Here is a 14855-nt window from a genome sequence, read left to right as displayed (position 1 = left end):
CCTACTGCCTGAGGAAGAAACCACTTTGGACCTGGCTGACCAGACTCAATTTGCTTTTATCCTTCTCTCCACACTATCAAGACTCTCTAGTCTGGTGACTCTCCCACTCTTTTATTCAGGAGGGGCCTTTTGCTCAGATTGTCCTGGCCTTTCAAGGTGTCCATGCACAGCACAGAAGGGAAAATAAAACAGTATCGAACTGCATGTTCAGACCAATGAACTTCAGAACTTAAGACGGGCTTTGGGGATAGGCATCAAAAGAAAGACATAGCACCTGAAGTAGACACAAAAGTTGGTTAATGTCAATACAAGTTGCCTAATGAAAGCTATATCTCCTACTAATCTTGTCTTGCCTAAATCTAAGGAGCGGTGGGAGCCTTCCACAGAGACAGAAGTTCAGAAGTATTCATGCTACTGAGATAAAAGAGACTGACCTAAAATAAAGGATGGAAGTTTCTGCTTTCTTAAACCAACCTGCAGGAAAAGGTAAACACGTCCAATACTACAGAGCAGAGATAAAATTATCACCATCCAGGAGGATGTTTATACATCTCACAAAGCTACTCGTATATGAAAAGGTATTGGGAAACTTCAGGTTTTCACACGGCAATGAGAAGTCCTGCAGGACACTGTTCAAATAAGTTAAAATTGCCCTGTGCAGAAGGCTGGCACAAATCCCTGTGAAAAGTAACATCAAAGTAAGAAACAGCTGGAGAAACTCTGATGAAGAAAGACCTATATATACAGAGCATCAAAGGATTAGGCTGAATATCACTCTGAAAAGACTTTCAAGATTTAGAGACAGTCAAACTGTCTGACCCTAGCGCTAGGATGTTCCGTGCTTTGCCAGTAAGTCTTTCTGACATTTTATCTAACTGACATTATATGCCAGTTTTTCTACAAGTTTAGATCTTTCAGCACCTTGAGAGTTTGGCTACGTTCTAGAAGTTGGTGATTTTTAAAGAGCTTTGTGTAGCTGATTAGTTATCAGTGGCTAAAGCAATGCCAGAGGACTAATAAGGGATTAATAGACTAGGTTCAGGTATAAATCCTCAGCTTATATGGCCAGTCAATATTCCATATGACAAAGATGCCAATGTGCTGATCTGCTCCTGCCAATGGGTTGATCTGCTCCCAGTGTTCATTTCCTGCCAGGCTCTGACTGCATAGCACACTTGATTAATATAAGGTATTTCAGGTATTTTTCATCTCCAGACAGACAGGTTCTTGCCAGCATAGCTCACATCATTTAATGCATGTCAGAACAGAGGCAGTGGTGGTGGCAGTAGGAGAGGGGGATGGATGGGAGTGTGTCTCTTTGACATTTATCTCTGCTCATATTAAAATCAGAATATGATTTACAAGGCAGTTTTACATATGGCTTTTTCTTACTCCCGCTGGTTTGGTTTAGGAAGGACATTCCAGAGCAAGAAACCGCCACTGGCTTTTCCCTCTTGTTTCTCAACTACAAGAAAGGCAAAGGAGGAGCTTCAGACAGTAGTACGCTACGTATGGTGACTTGATAACAATCCCGTTTCAAATTATACTGATACCAACCAGCCTTCCTTTTCAACTCTACATGTAAAAAGGCTTCAAACTCTTTTTAGAACAGACCGTATGCCTTTGGTGATTTGCACAGAAACCCAGCAAGGCATTCGTTAGGAGATGGCAGCACCCATGAAGTAGTTATTTACTGCTATCATTAAATACTGATCTAAAATAAATCGGAAATATCCAAGTTTTTTCTACGTCTACCCTCCGTTAAGCATTTAGGACCTACATAAAGACAAACAGGCCACTGCAAGTTGTCCTGCAGCCTAAACACTTGCTGATTAATATGAATGCAGGACTGACTATACTTAATTTATAACAGAGGATTTATATCCTTATAAATGACAACAGACAGCCAATCAATAAAGGATGATAATAACAGCACGTAATATCAAGGGAAATTAGAGTCAATTGCAGGGTTTAAGAAAAAGAGTGTGAAGTCCAAACCTGAGTCTTACTTGATGGAAGGTTAAGGTGCTATAATAGCTTAAAATGTGCAAATAAACAAAGTAATGAATTACAAGCATATTCACAAACGAGATTAAAATTCTGTGTGCAAACCAATTCTCAGCAGATATCTGGTCTTTAGTGGGATACAAAACATTAATCCTGGCTGCAAGGAGAAGACTTGAAAAAAAGCATTTCAAGGTCTGCTATAAATACTTCTAGAAAGAGGTTGAGTGTGTCTAGACTCATCTAAACCGTGAGACTTTACATGCCCTAAGACAAAATATGGAGAGCTTCCTTCTTTAATTGTTGTGGTTAATTCGCGTTGCATATGAATAATCTTTTCTTAAGATCTCCCTACTCCCAAAACTATATCTAAATATGTTATAATGTACTTCTAGTAACAATTAACAAACAACTACATATTCTTCACTGATTGTAAATTAACTGAGATACTGTAAAACTGCAAGTTTTTAAAATAGTTTAACTATTTTATGACCAATAAAGTAGAGACCATATACTGTCCAGTGCTCAGAATCCAGCACAACCCTGCAATTATGGGAATATATGAAAGCTTTAAGGGCTTGGTACTTAATTATCCTATGGATTTTTTATAACAATCTAGAGGTGTAAACATGCCTTACACTGGTTGTAAAAAGTAATTACATATCCTTTTGTTGATGTAATTTATATTCTTCCTAAAGCACTTACCAGAAAGGTGCGGAGGAGCTGTAGCATAAAAATCAGGGCTTTAAAGATCATTTTATCTTCCTCTTTGCAAACGCCTGCACCATTCCTGAAATGCTGCAAAACACTCTTTTCTCCACAGGCTGTATTTCTCTCCCTACTGTTCCCTTACAATTTATTCCATATTTCTACAACAAGGTATTCTGGGATCATTAGAACTAAGGCAGTTAGTTTACTCAGCTCTTGTCTCCTATGTTGCATACATGGCGTATTGCATATCTTGACCATGACAACCCCAATTCCCTGCCGTACTCTCTCTGACTTTCCTGGCAGAGTAACCTCAGCCCCTGCCTCTCACATGTCCTATAAATTCATTCCACGGGACACCAGCTCTCTTCAGCATTTCAATTTATTACTTATGCTGCTGCTGACCGACCTGCAAGTGTGGTAACAAGTGATCATGAGGGTCAACAAAAATAGATAATTTTTGAATTCACTCACAGCTTTTTCTACACCAGTGACAGTAGCACAGTCTCATCTTGTCTCTACTTAGGCATTTGAAAATTCTGTTTCCTACTTCTTTCCTACCCCAAGCTATCAAATTTGGCTGAACTCATCACTGATTTTACAAGTCGTTAGGTGGAACTATCAGAAGGTGCATCTCCTCCTTAGGAAACCGCGCTATAAACCGTAACTGTAAAGGATATATTGGTCCAATTTGCTCACCTCCCTGTAAAGTGTACTCTGTCACAGGTCTGCTGAACGCTCCCAGCCCAGCTCCATTGTAAGATGCCACCTGGATTTCATACTGGGTCCAAATAATCAGGTCTTTCACTAAGCAGTAGTTAATTTCTGCACTGGTGATGTTCTTATACTGGTATTCTCCAGGGAGGCCGGCCAGGCGATACCTACCATATGGGAAGAAAAATTTGCTAGTTAATGAGATGGTATCAATTACAGCAAATATCCTGAGTAGAAAAATAGTCTCCTTTGTGAAGAGGCAATATTCAAACTTTTACAGCAGAATTATACCAATAATAATGAAAAATAATCAGAAAGAACCAACTAACTCCTGATAAGACCATATCGCGTTCGACTGCCATAGTATTTGTAATCTGATCTCACTGAGATTACATACTCGGGGCTAAACAAAAGGGGTGGTTTATCCTATTTTATGGTTGCAGAAAAATTACAGCTTTTTAAATGTGGCTTGTCTAGCAAAAGCTGTGATTTAGTAGAAAAAAATAGCCCAGATGTGATTTTTATCAGGGTGCTGCTGTAAATCAGCTTGAGAATTTTTTTTTTTTTTTCTTCTCCTCTGAAATATGAAAAGAAAGAGCTCAGAGGGCTCCAGCCTTCTAGAGTCTCAGGCATTGCCATCTCTGGCTTCCATCAGGATATATTTCCCAGCATGATTAAAATAAGGATGGAATACATTTGAGACTTCAGGATTGGTTAAACATTGAAATTCCAGGAGAAGGGCTGTACCAAATATGGATGAGTGGTAAACATCCCGAAAATCTTTCTGCTGAGACATGGGAAGCTGAAACACTGAATATATTTTCCCATGTAAAAATGAAAACAGAGCCCCTTTGATGTGTCTCTTTAGGCCAAGAAACTATAGAGAACAAAATTACAGAAAACAAACCAACCTTGCAAATCTGTGAATGTGACTAATACTGTTTGTTTTCCTTCCTTTAAGAAAATGGTACAATGGATGCTTACAATATGCTAATTCACAAAAAAAAAAAATCAGAAAAGCAGATCAAGTAAGGGGCACAAGGCATTACTATTCCATGAAAAAGATAAATATGGAAACATTTGTATTTTTATTCACCACACAGCTTTTATGCACTCTTATTCATCTTTTGCTTCACAGTAATCACCAAAAGCTTATTGACACAGAACAATTTCATTGACACCTTACAGTCTAATTTTAAATTCATCTAAGTTAAATTGGTGCAATTTCTGCAACTAGACAACTTTGTGTATTTCAGCCATAGATTTTGTTCCAGAGTCTTTTTATAAAGACATCACTTCTTACTCACTGACAACCCCTCTATTTTCTGCTGAGGAGCTGCTTGTCTGACCATATTTTGGCATACTTAATATTTGTAATGCTACACTGGTATGATTCCATTTATGAAATACGAATGGAAATAAAGAAATATCAGCCCTCAGCTGAGTTTATTGAATGCCTCGATCTCTTTCTACTTTATGCAATATCTACCTTCTCCTTTCTTTTGTCTCCTGCGAAGGTTATATTCTTCTTGGCAAAGTCAATTCTTTGCACGGCAATGTTTTGTCTCACACCTGGCAGACAAGGTGTAGAGTGCTCCTGTGATTTAATCCATAATGCTGATAGCGTGGCACTCCTCTAAATGCAACACTGCCAGCGAGAAAAAGGGCAGAGGAAGGAGGCCAGTTCAGAAATGTCATGTCTTCATGATTTTTCTCACCATGGACTTTGATGTATACTCCATATGACTTGTGCAGCGCACCTTCACTTTTAAAGATCAGGTGTTCCATCAATTTAGTATCTTGCATGTCCTGAGCATTGGGTCTCTGGGATGCACGGTGGTTTTCATTTTGTTATATCCTAATTCTATAGAAATCAGTGCAGGAAGACTTTTCGTCAGTGCTCATTGCTGTGACCGCACAATTTAACTTGGAAGAACAGCCTGGTTTATTACCTGGGACAGTTGTGCTTTTATATGATAAACTTATATTTCTGTCAAATACATTATTTCTCTGCTCTGTAGTCAAGATAAAGCATGCAGACATCAAAAATGTTCACAGATTGAGCATAATGAATATGATCGCTCTCTATTAAAATGGAAAGAGAGGACAGGGGATCAATTATGTTGATAGCTGTTGTAGAAAATGCTTAAGTTAAACATTATTGAAAATGCTATATGGAGAAAACAGAACAGCTTGCCAGAAGTAGGAGGCCATGGGATTGCTTTCTCAAAGGATTTAATGCTATGAAATGGGTAAGACTCATTAGGAATAGCTGAGGAAATTAATCCTATCATCAAGTAGACCAGTTTGAAGGAAAGAACTGTGCAAACAACACTTGTACCCTGTGCAAACAGGCACCCAAGTTTCCTGACAAGATTCTAGCTACAGACAGAAGTTAAAGTACCTTTTCCCACCTGTCACTGATGACTGGCACAGCTTTCAAACTGAGTCCAGCTCTTAAAACTGCAGGCACTTGCACAAGTGGCTCACCACTGTAATAGGCTCTGTGCAGGTGACAGGGAGATTAACAGACTTCAACCCTGCCTGCAGAGAGAAAAAACTTTCCAGCACTATTTTGAGATCGCACCAACACTCTCAACAGCACAAAAGCTTTTCCATCCATGCCAGCAAAAGTAGGAGCACAGCATGAACAGGATGTTGGCATTTAAACTGTAGCATTTAGTTATATTTTAGCAGGTCTGAAGGACACTGTATTAAAAATGTCAGCAGCCTGCCTACAATAGGCTGTAACCATCACTTGGAAATATGTCAGTGGTGGTGCAATGCTTGGGAGTTTCCCACAAAAACTCTAATTTAGATAATGCCTCCCTTACTAAAGGTGCGGCCCTATCTGGCTGTTAGCGCTGCAGGTTATGTAGGATGCCAAATGGGCAAGAAAGCTGTAGTTGAATGGGGTAGGAGTGAAAAACAGAGTCCCAAAAAATTACAAAAGGGAAATGTTTTGCAAAGTCTGTCAGCGTGGCAACACCTTTTCCAACACTATAAATCCTGTGTAAGCAGAAAGCCTGGATGTATCCAGGATTCCCAGTTACCTGCCTGAATCCGTTTCTCATTAATAAATACAGATGGGTCTGAAAGAATCTTACTCAACTGACTGATTTGCAAAACCAAATCAAGGTCTGCCATGAAGCATCTGACCTATCATTCCCCCTCCCCATTTCGTTTGGCACAAAACTGAAGTTTATTGATTCTATTCTTTCTCTTCCACAGTGCAAGAGCCCTGTTGTGCCTTCGACAAGTTTAATTAACCTTTGTAGCAGGAAGCTGAGATTGTAATAAATGAATATACATCTGCAGTGCACAGGCTACACTGTACCGACCTCCCATGTGAACACTTTTAGTGCTCCACTTCACTTTGAAACCGGACAGAAGTTACGTGGATGTTGAGAGCCCTCACAGGAGCGAGTCCGCTTAGGCAGCCCATTGGGAGCAGCTAACAGAGACCCAGCTCACTGTCTCTCCAGTACAGACAGGCTGGAATTTAAGTGCCTGCACCCTTATGGCCATTTGAACAGAGGTGTTTTCTTACCTGTATTGAACCAGCGCAGCCACAGCATTTCTAAATAATAACTAATATATTTAATGGAATTAGAAATAATCTTTAATACACTCTTGAGTCACACCGTTCTGAATTCCCTTGTGCAAACACAAATATATCTCCAGACATTCCAGGCTAGGAAACTCCTTACCTTAGGATGTACCCATGAAGAACTCCATTATGTTCGCTCTCGGGAGGAGGTTGCCATTGGACCATGATAGACTGATTGGTGCGCCCACTGGCCACTATGTTTTTGGGTGGGGCACTGGGGGGCTCCTCGGGTAGCATCAACCTAAGTACAAAAGAATGTGATGGAGGTGGGTGTTGAAATAAATGATAGATAACATTTCTATTTCATGTATCCACTCCATGTCAACCAGTTCCTTTTATCAAAGTCTGATGACCAGAAAGAAATATAACGCTGATCAAACTGCTGAAGACATGCATGAAATAGTTACAACAAATCAACATAATAGGAAATCAGTTAAGCAAGCAGCAAGACAGACAGCTGAGGTAACCTTATTCTCTCTGAATCACCCAGGCTGCTACAACTCTTTAAAAAGATTACAAGCCTGAATGAGTTAGAGCTCAGGTCCAGTGTCTGTGACTCCTTCCAAATTGTTTCTTTCAGCTCTTTCAATATTTTTCATATCAAACTCCTACATTTTGAGAAAGCCATTTAGAGTTCAGCTGTTCTGCAATTCAAGCTCACAGCAAGCTTTGGTTCAGAGAAGAGGGGGGGATGCATTTGAAACTAAATTTGATGAAGCCATCCTTCTATGTCGCATCTGGGTGAATTCCAGAAGTGACATTGCAATGATTGGGTGAACGCCATACTCCTTCCCAGGCTAACTGCTGTGGCTTAGCACAAGAGCAAAAAAATATTTCCAAGATTCAGCTCAACCGATACTCTGGAAATCCGAGTGTGCTGATACCCTGCGTCACCTAATTGCCGTTATCACCAATTACCAACAGCTGCAGAGCACTCTCCAGAGGCCTGGGTAACACTAACTGCTCCGTTCCCCAATTAGCGTGCAAAAGGCAACTTTATTTTATTCATTCACAAACAATCAGCAGCTTTTTCCTCCCAACAATTCTAGGTTACTGTACCTTTAGTACACAGATACTTATTTTTACTGTACCTGCTGGTCTCAGAGCTGTACTGGCCCTTTCCCACCTGGTTAACCGCACACACCCGAAACTGGTAGGTTCGGGCTGGAGTCAGTCCGCTCACAGTGACACTGGTCATCTTTGGGTCAAGATTTGATAGGTGAACCTTCCAGGGAGAATCTGTTGGAATAATTTGCATGTGAAAAAAGATGGAAGCGCTTGTTAAAAGCCCTGCAGAAGTGAGAAAACGCCTCTGACTGCTCAGAGCTCTTTGTGCTTGTTTTCCTCCCAGGAACTTTGGGAAGAAGTTTCTTTTCAGCAGAAGAAACCTTCCTGTCAGCCCACACGGTTATGCAGATTGCACATTTGTCTACTGGAAAGTGATGCTGCACATGTCATGGCATAATAAATAAAAACTATATTCATTAACATTTTAATAAAAGAGGAAACAAGCATGATAAAGACAGATGGGCTGTGTATTTCACAACCCATCTGTTTGGCAGGCCATTACACCACCACACCCATGAGTGGCTCTGGTGGAAGGACTGTAATGAAATTCACAGTTAGTTTGGAATATCTTCCTACCCAGCCTGCAAGCAGGTGTAGCAGCGTGACTCTCTCTGCCAAATCAGCCCTTTGCTGTAAGACCTGAGAAAGCTTCTGCTGCGAATTCTACACGCCCGCAATTTTTTTTGCTAGGGATAGTATATGGCGTTTGGTTTAATCAATTCCTAGGAAGACTCCCTGGTATAAAACAGCCCTGGCAGCACTATAAAACCCTCATTGTCAGTTCACATACTCGACATACTGAGCTCCTCTGATGCCCAAATTACATTTTCAAGTTTTCAAAGAGGTCAGAAATGAAACATCTTGAAAATTAAATACCCTGACTTCTTTTCTTCGTAGGCTGGTGTCACATATTCTCCCTGAAGTCATGACTGAAATAGTCAGGGAGAGGTGACATTTGGTCTGTGTTGCAACAGCACAGCAATGGAATCAGCCAATTTAAAGATTTGTTCAGTTTTTAAATAATACCAGCTGTTTTCATGCTCCCTGCTCAAAATTACCAACACTTCTGGAAATTACCGAGGAGCTAGCTGTAGATTTTGGCAACGTATCTGTGCACGTTGCTCATCAGAAGTGCATTGCAGTTCCTGGCAGGTCACCTAGATGTCTGCCTGCAAATGAAGATGAGATGTCCCAAATGGGGAAGGCTGCTAAACTTCACACCAAGACGTAAACCACTGATTTAGTGCTTTTCTGGCAGATTCCTTAGAAAGTTTAAGTCCTCTAGGATGCGATGCCAGTTGGGCTATAAACAAACACTGCATCTTCGAATTCCTCAAAATATATTTATTCCAGAAACAGCTTTCTGAGAACAAAGACTTTTTTAGCAGGAAAACTGACACAGCAGAATACTGGGAATGCAGGAGAGGGACATTTGCAGAGCAGTCAAGTTTCAGCCTCTCCAGTTGTTGATGATTTACCAACAGTCCCTTCAGCTCCAAGATCTTGATGGCAATTCATCTCAGCTGAATGTTGAACTGCTTTCAGAAAGACCTTAGAGGAAGGACACCTATGCTATCTAGAAAAGCATTGGTTGGGAATTTTTGCACCCCAGTTCCTTCCGAATTTTATCAAGCTTCTCTTGAGACTTCATAAGCAACTGTTCACCTTGTTACAGCCAGAATGCACAATAACAAATCAAGGTAAGCCAACGTTAGGGTATGGCTGACTTAGTACATCGCCTGAAGCAGCTTCCTGAGGAAAATGGAAGAAGAGCAGACACCAATAAGAGAGTGAAATACTCTTGTATGAGCTACTTGGGTAGTGGTCCATTTCCTAGAGCATTTCATTTGTTTACTGCCAGTGTAAACACCACCTGAGAGTGCTTAACCCAAGCAGCTCAATGCAGTGAGCAGTTTGAGTCAACAACAGGGCCTATTAATCTCTTCAGCACCTTGGGGCTTTGCTCTGTTTATACGCTGCATCTGTAGAATACTTTATTTATTCTTTTTCCTCTCCTGGTGGAAGATAAAAGATCTGGCATGAAGAGAGATTAAACTGAAAACTAATATAAACGAAGCCTATTCATCTCCTGGGCACTCCGATTCGTGAAGGAAAGTGGTTTGGGGAGGATTTGCTCGCTCAAGGAGCAGTGGATACAGTGAGTGTGCAGAGTATCTTTAAAATTTAAATGTCAAGTCTTTTTTTTGACAATCAATAAACGAAACATTTCGAAAGGCTGTTCTCCCTCCTTAAACACACAACAAACCCCAGCATCGTACAGAAGCTTGTTTTACCGTAGAGAATAGCAATTCTGACATCGGAAACATGCCATAAAATTTTCAACACCGACTCTCTTCTCCTCCAGGGATGACTGTCACTCGCCTGTCCCAGGAAGCCTGGAGAAGCTCCACGGTGACAAAAGACTTGCCAGGTCAAACTATTAAATAAGCCTCTGTTAGATTGAACAGACTGTGCTAATCCTTCATTTAACTTAAGCTGCCCAGAATGTACCCTGGGCTTCGCTTGCTCTTCCACTGTAATTGCTGCTGGCTGACAAACTTCCATGTTTAGTTGTCTATCGTCTTAAGGATATTGGTTATTTTGAATTAACTCTCATCGCCTCTCCAAGTGAATTTATTGGAAACAAAGAATGTCACAGGCTATTCTTCAGTTTACAATGGGATATGTGGGGTTTTGGAAATGACTTTTGTTCTGTCAAGAATTTTTGGATGCACTTGTGATACATTTTATAACACTGGTTACTCACCAAGAGGCGTTGCTTCTATATTTCACTACCTACCTTACAACTCATGCATTAATTGCAAATTCCTCGAAAATAATTTCTAATTTGATATTACAAAATCAGCTCTATTGCAGAAAGCTGATTTTTGCAGGTTTGGAGTACATTTCCATCTCCTTCCTTGTCCAGGGGGTTTTGCATAGATGGTAGTATTGGGATTTGCTGTACTGCTAAAGTTTACTGAATTCATCTTTCAAATCTTCATGACAATATGATATTGCAAAAAGTTCAAATAAAAATGAAATGGCTCATCCTTTGATAGGACTTCAATAAGGTCTACCAATGACCTGAGAAAAAGTATCTTTTAACACTAACACATATAGATCTGTGCTGCAGTCGTAATGAACAACATAGTTTTACTTTGATTTTTGCAAAGATTTATTAATGTATTCAATTTTTATCATTTTAATATTCCTACCAAATTCAGGATGACGATGCACAGGCTTTAAGTTAAGCATGTATAAATGCTTTTCACAGGAGCTTTTATTATCTCCTTATTGGCACAACATGATGAATCTCAGTTATATCATTACATCACACAGCACAGATATCCCAGAATACAATAAAACAAAAATGGGCTTTTATCTTAATTGTACTCAGCAGAATTCTTTAAGTATTTAATTCATTTCTTCAGATAAAAGACTGTTCAGAATAATTTCTGATTAATCCCTGAAATCTAAACCTCTTTGGAATAAAATAAGCCTATTCCCTTCTAACTCCATGAAGATCCTTCACTGGAATATCTAGGCATATCGCAACAGGGGCTAAACAGGTCATGAAACATCCAAAAATTATATTAGTGCAAATGACAGCAATGCATGGTACTATTTATTTGAAAATCCTATTTCAAATGAAGGTTCACATTGCTGGCTCTGTGTGGGCAGGAATACTTAATGACTGTGTTTCCCTGGAACTGTGTTTTTCAAATTAGATTATAAATTTGCCCCCAAATGTTTAAGGCCATATGTCTCAAGTCACCCACAGACACGGTCTACTGTGAATACTTGTAATTTGAGAATTATTGCATTGTGGCAAATACATTAATTTTAAAAATTAGGTGACTTGGTGACTAGAGTCATTCGTATTTCCAGCAATTTATGTGCACGATCTGCCACTGTTTTTTCCTCTAATTAAAATAAGGTTTTTATATCTCTTTACTGAATTGATATTAATGAAAAAGAGTTCTAATCTATGCCAGGTGGAGTGACACGCCTCTCTCTAATGCAGCTAGTAATTAGTCCCCTGAAATTTACACTCATTATTCTGAACCCTCTTCAGCTATTTCTCTGAAGCAGATACTGTTATTATGTATTCATTTATGGTACGTGCTTCAAAACGTACAATGGATCCTAAAGCTATTAGAAGATTATTCTAAGCAAAACAGCTAAAAAAATGAACAAAACTAGGCTACGTTTGGCACCTGTAACTGCAAATCAAAACCCATGTCTTGAAACTCCACCAACTAAGAACAAAGTCTCCCGTGCAGCTTTGTTAACTGGAAAATAAATCATAATTCTGATGTCCCTCCCTAAGCTTTACATGCAGAAAAGCAAAGAGGGATTAGGATGTTGAGCATATTGCACGGCTGCTGGCAGCGAGAGAACTACAGACACGAGGAGCTCGTGGAGGGCATACGCCAACTTCTTGCTCTTTCTGGGGCACAAGTAGGACCGACAGGAAACCTGAAAGGAAATTTTCTTTGAAAAGCAAAGAGAGACTCTGCACAGTCATATCAGATAAAGCTATACCTACACAAGATCAAATGTCAGCTTTGCTCACAAACATCACCTGGGACAGAGGCAGGGGGGAAACCAAGGAAAGATGGTGTATTCCGAAGGAGTAGGAGGTCTGTAGAAACTGAATATTAACCACACACCACTGAGATCAAAATAACTCTAAAAAACAAACGCTTCAAGAAAATGAAAAACAAAACAAGACAATGACAATGTGCAAACATTAAAGTCAGCCTTCCAAACCCAAGTCACTGTTGACAGTCTTCCACTAGTCTGTTGGCATCTGTAAAGCTGAACAATAATATATGAAATGAGAGAACACAGCAATATTCAAGGCCTTAGATTCCTCTCTGTTCTAATTCTACAAGTAACATACATTGTATGCAAAAGCAAAGTAAATAAAGATGAAACTGAAAGGACAGCAAGATCTAGAATATTTCTGGGAGTTAAGATGCTCAATTCACAACAAACTTGGTCTGTGGTTTTTGCAGCTGCAACCTTGCTGAAGTACATATACCTATGATTTGTGATAATGAGACTCTCTCAGTGGTAGATTGCAATGCCATCAGCTAAAATTATTGGATCTCTCACAGAGTGAGCAAGGGTTCACAGGATCCTGGGGAGTTCTGAGGGACTGTCTGCATGATTTCCAGAGAACTATTGCTGATTTTTGCTGAGCCTTCTACAAATTTCAGTGAATGAATCATAGCATTTTCAAAATGATGGCACATTTACCCCATTCCTATGCTAGAACAGTCACAGAGCATCTGTGCTAGAAAGGTACTTGAAGACCTTTCAAACTTCTCCTGGCACTGAGTGAGCTGCCTCCTCTCTTAGTGACTCTTCCCAACGAGCACAGCCCAGCCCAGGACCCAGGTGCATATGTTCTGCCAGCTCTGTGCTGTCTCTATGAAAATACAGCTCTAGCACCTTTGCATGATGTTCCCAGACTGGGATTTTATTAGCTAGTCATTGTCAAAGCCACTGGGAAACATGAAACACAAGGGTAACGTCCTTGGGTGAAAGAACAGGTAAGGAAAAGCAAAAAGGCACTTACTGGCCTATTGTCAATAGGAGGGGAAGGAGAGAAGAGTGACAATAAAAAAGAAGGTGGTGATAAAAAGGTAGAGAGGGGGTGTGAGGGCAGAACACTGAATTTTCTGAGTCATTTGTTCCAAAAAGATCAGAAGTCTTTGCTGAAAAAGAACTGTTTTAAGGACAGCAGTCCTGGGCATGACTTGGGAATTCTGCTAGGATTAGAAAACTGCACTTTGCTTAACAGATGTCAAGATCATCAGTTCTGGGACCTCCACATCTGAAAAGTTATGCATTCCAGCCTGCAAAGCGAAAGGGTTGTATGTGACCTGAAGCTCAAGTTTCATCTCAAGCTCTCTGCATGGCAAAACAAAATGCTACTCTCTAGACAATCAGAAGTCAGGACTGTTTCACATTCAGTTATGCAGTGGCTAATTTCCACATGTCAGAAAAAGTGATGCTCTTAATTTTTTCATCAAGAATCAATTGTTAGGCTTGGATTCCCAACTCCTAGGGTGATGGAGATTAGAAAGTATTGCCAAGGTGACCGATTTCCATACAACCTCATCTTTCCATCAACTCCTAAAGAGGCATTAGCAGTGCCCCTGAATAACCTTGCAAACTGCTAGCCACAAAGGACCAGATACACAGCCTGATAAAACTGAGAAGTGGTAATTCACAATGACCAGGTTTGTAACCCATGAAGCTGGATGTTTGGATATCTTACAGTTAAGCATCCTCCACTACCTACCTGAAAAAACGATGTAAAATGATTACCTAGGGAAAGCGAAGAAAATACGTGAACCCATACACAGATAAGATAGTAGCTCCTATTGACATTCAAGTGTCTTCCTCTGACAGACCATCAGTTCCTTATATTATCATCCTGCCTACATTTTTCAGGTGAAATTGGGGCTCTGAATGCATCAAGATATCCATGAACCCAGAGCAAAAGACAATAACGGCAAGAAATACAATGTGACAATTGCTATTTTACACGTCGAATAGAAGTACCGAGGAAGGAGCTGTTGTGCCTCAAGTCTGGCTGGCAATGCTGGAGGGGGAACAGAGGCTTTCCTGTGTAACAATTCCACCATCTCGGGCCTCTTTTAGTTGTTTAATTCTTTGAGCGTGCAAATAGTTGAGCGTAAAAGGCAGGGCTTCCCCTTCATGCACACTGTCT

The 14855-nt window shown here is 40.2% G+C and overlaps 1 protein-coding gene across 1 annotated transcript in view; it reads right to left on the bottom strand.

The window, feature by feature from the left end:
- SDK1 (sidekick cell adhesion molecule 1) overlaps nt 1–14855 on the bottom strand; it is a 402092-nt gene that overhangs the window by 107904 nt on the left and 279333 nt on the right. Inside the window, exons 15-17 of the mRNA XM_086622010.1 lie at nt 8128–8275; nt 7137–7277; nt 3412–3593 (exon numbers count right to left, since the gene is read on the bottom strand). Coding sequence (XP_086478136.1) covers nt 3412–3593; nt 7137–7277; nt 8128–8275 — 471 coding nt within the window. The remainder of the gene's footprint in view (nt 1–3411; nt 3594–7136; nt 7278–8127; nt 8276–14855) is intronic.

Source organism: Tauraco erythrolophus, chromosome 17 (genome assembly GCF_009769465.1).
Source record: "Tauraco erythrolophus isolate bTauEry1 chromosome 17, bTauEry1.pri, whole genome shotgun sequence".
Lineage (NCBI taxonomy): Eukaryota > Metazoa > Chordata > Aves > Musophagiformes > Musophagidae > Tauraco > Tauraco erythrolophus.
The sequence above is the reverse complement of the archived record's forward strand: the minus strand, read 5'-3'. Positions and strand labels throughout refer to the sequence as shown.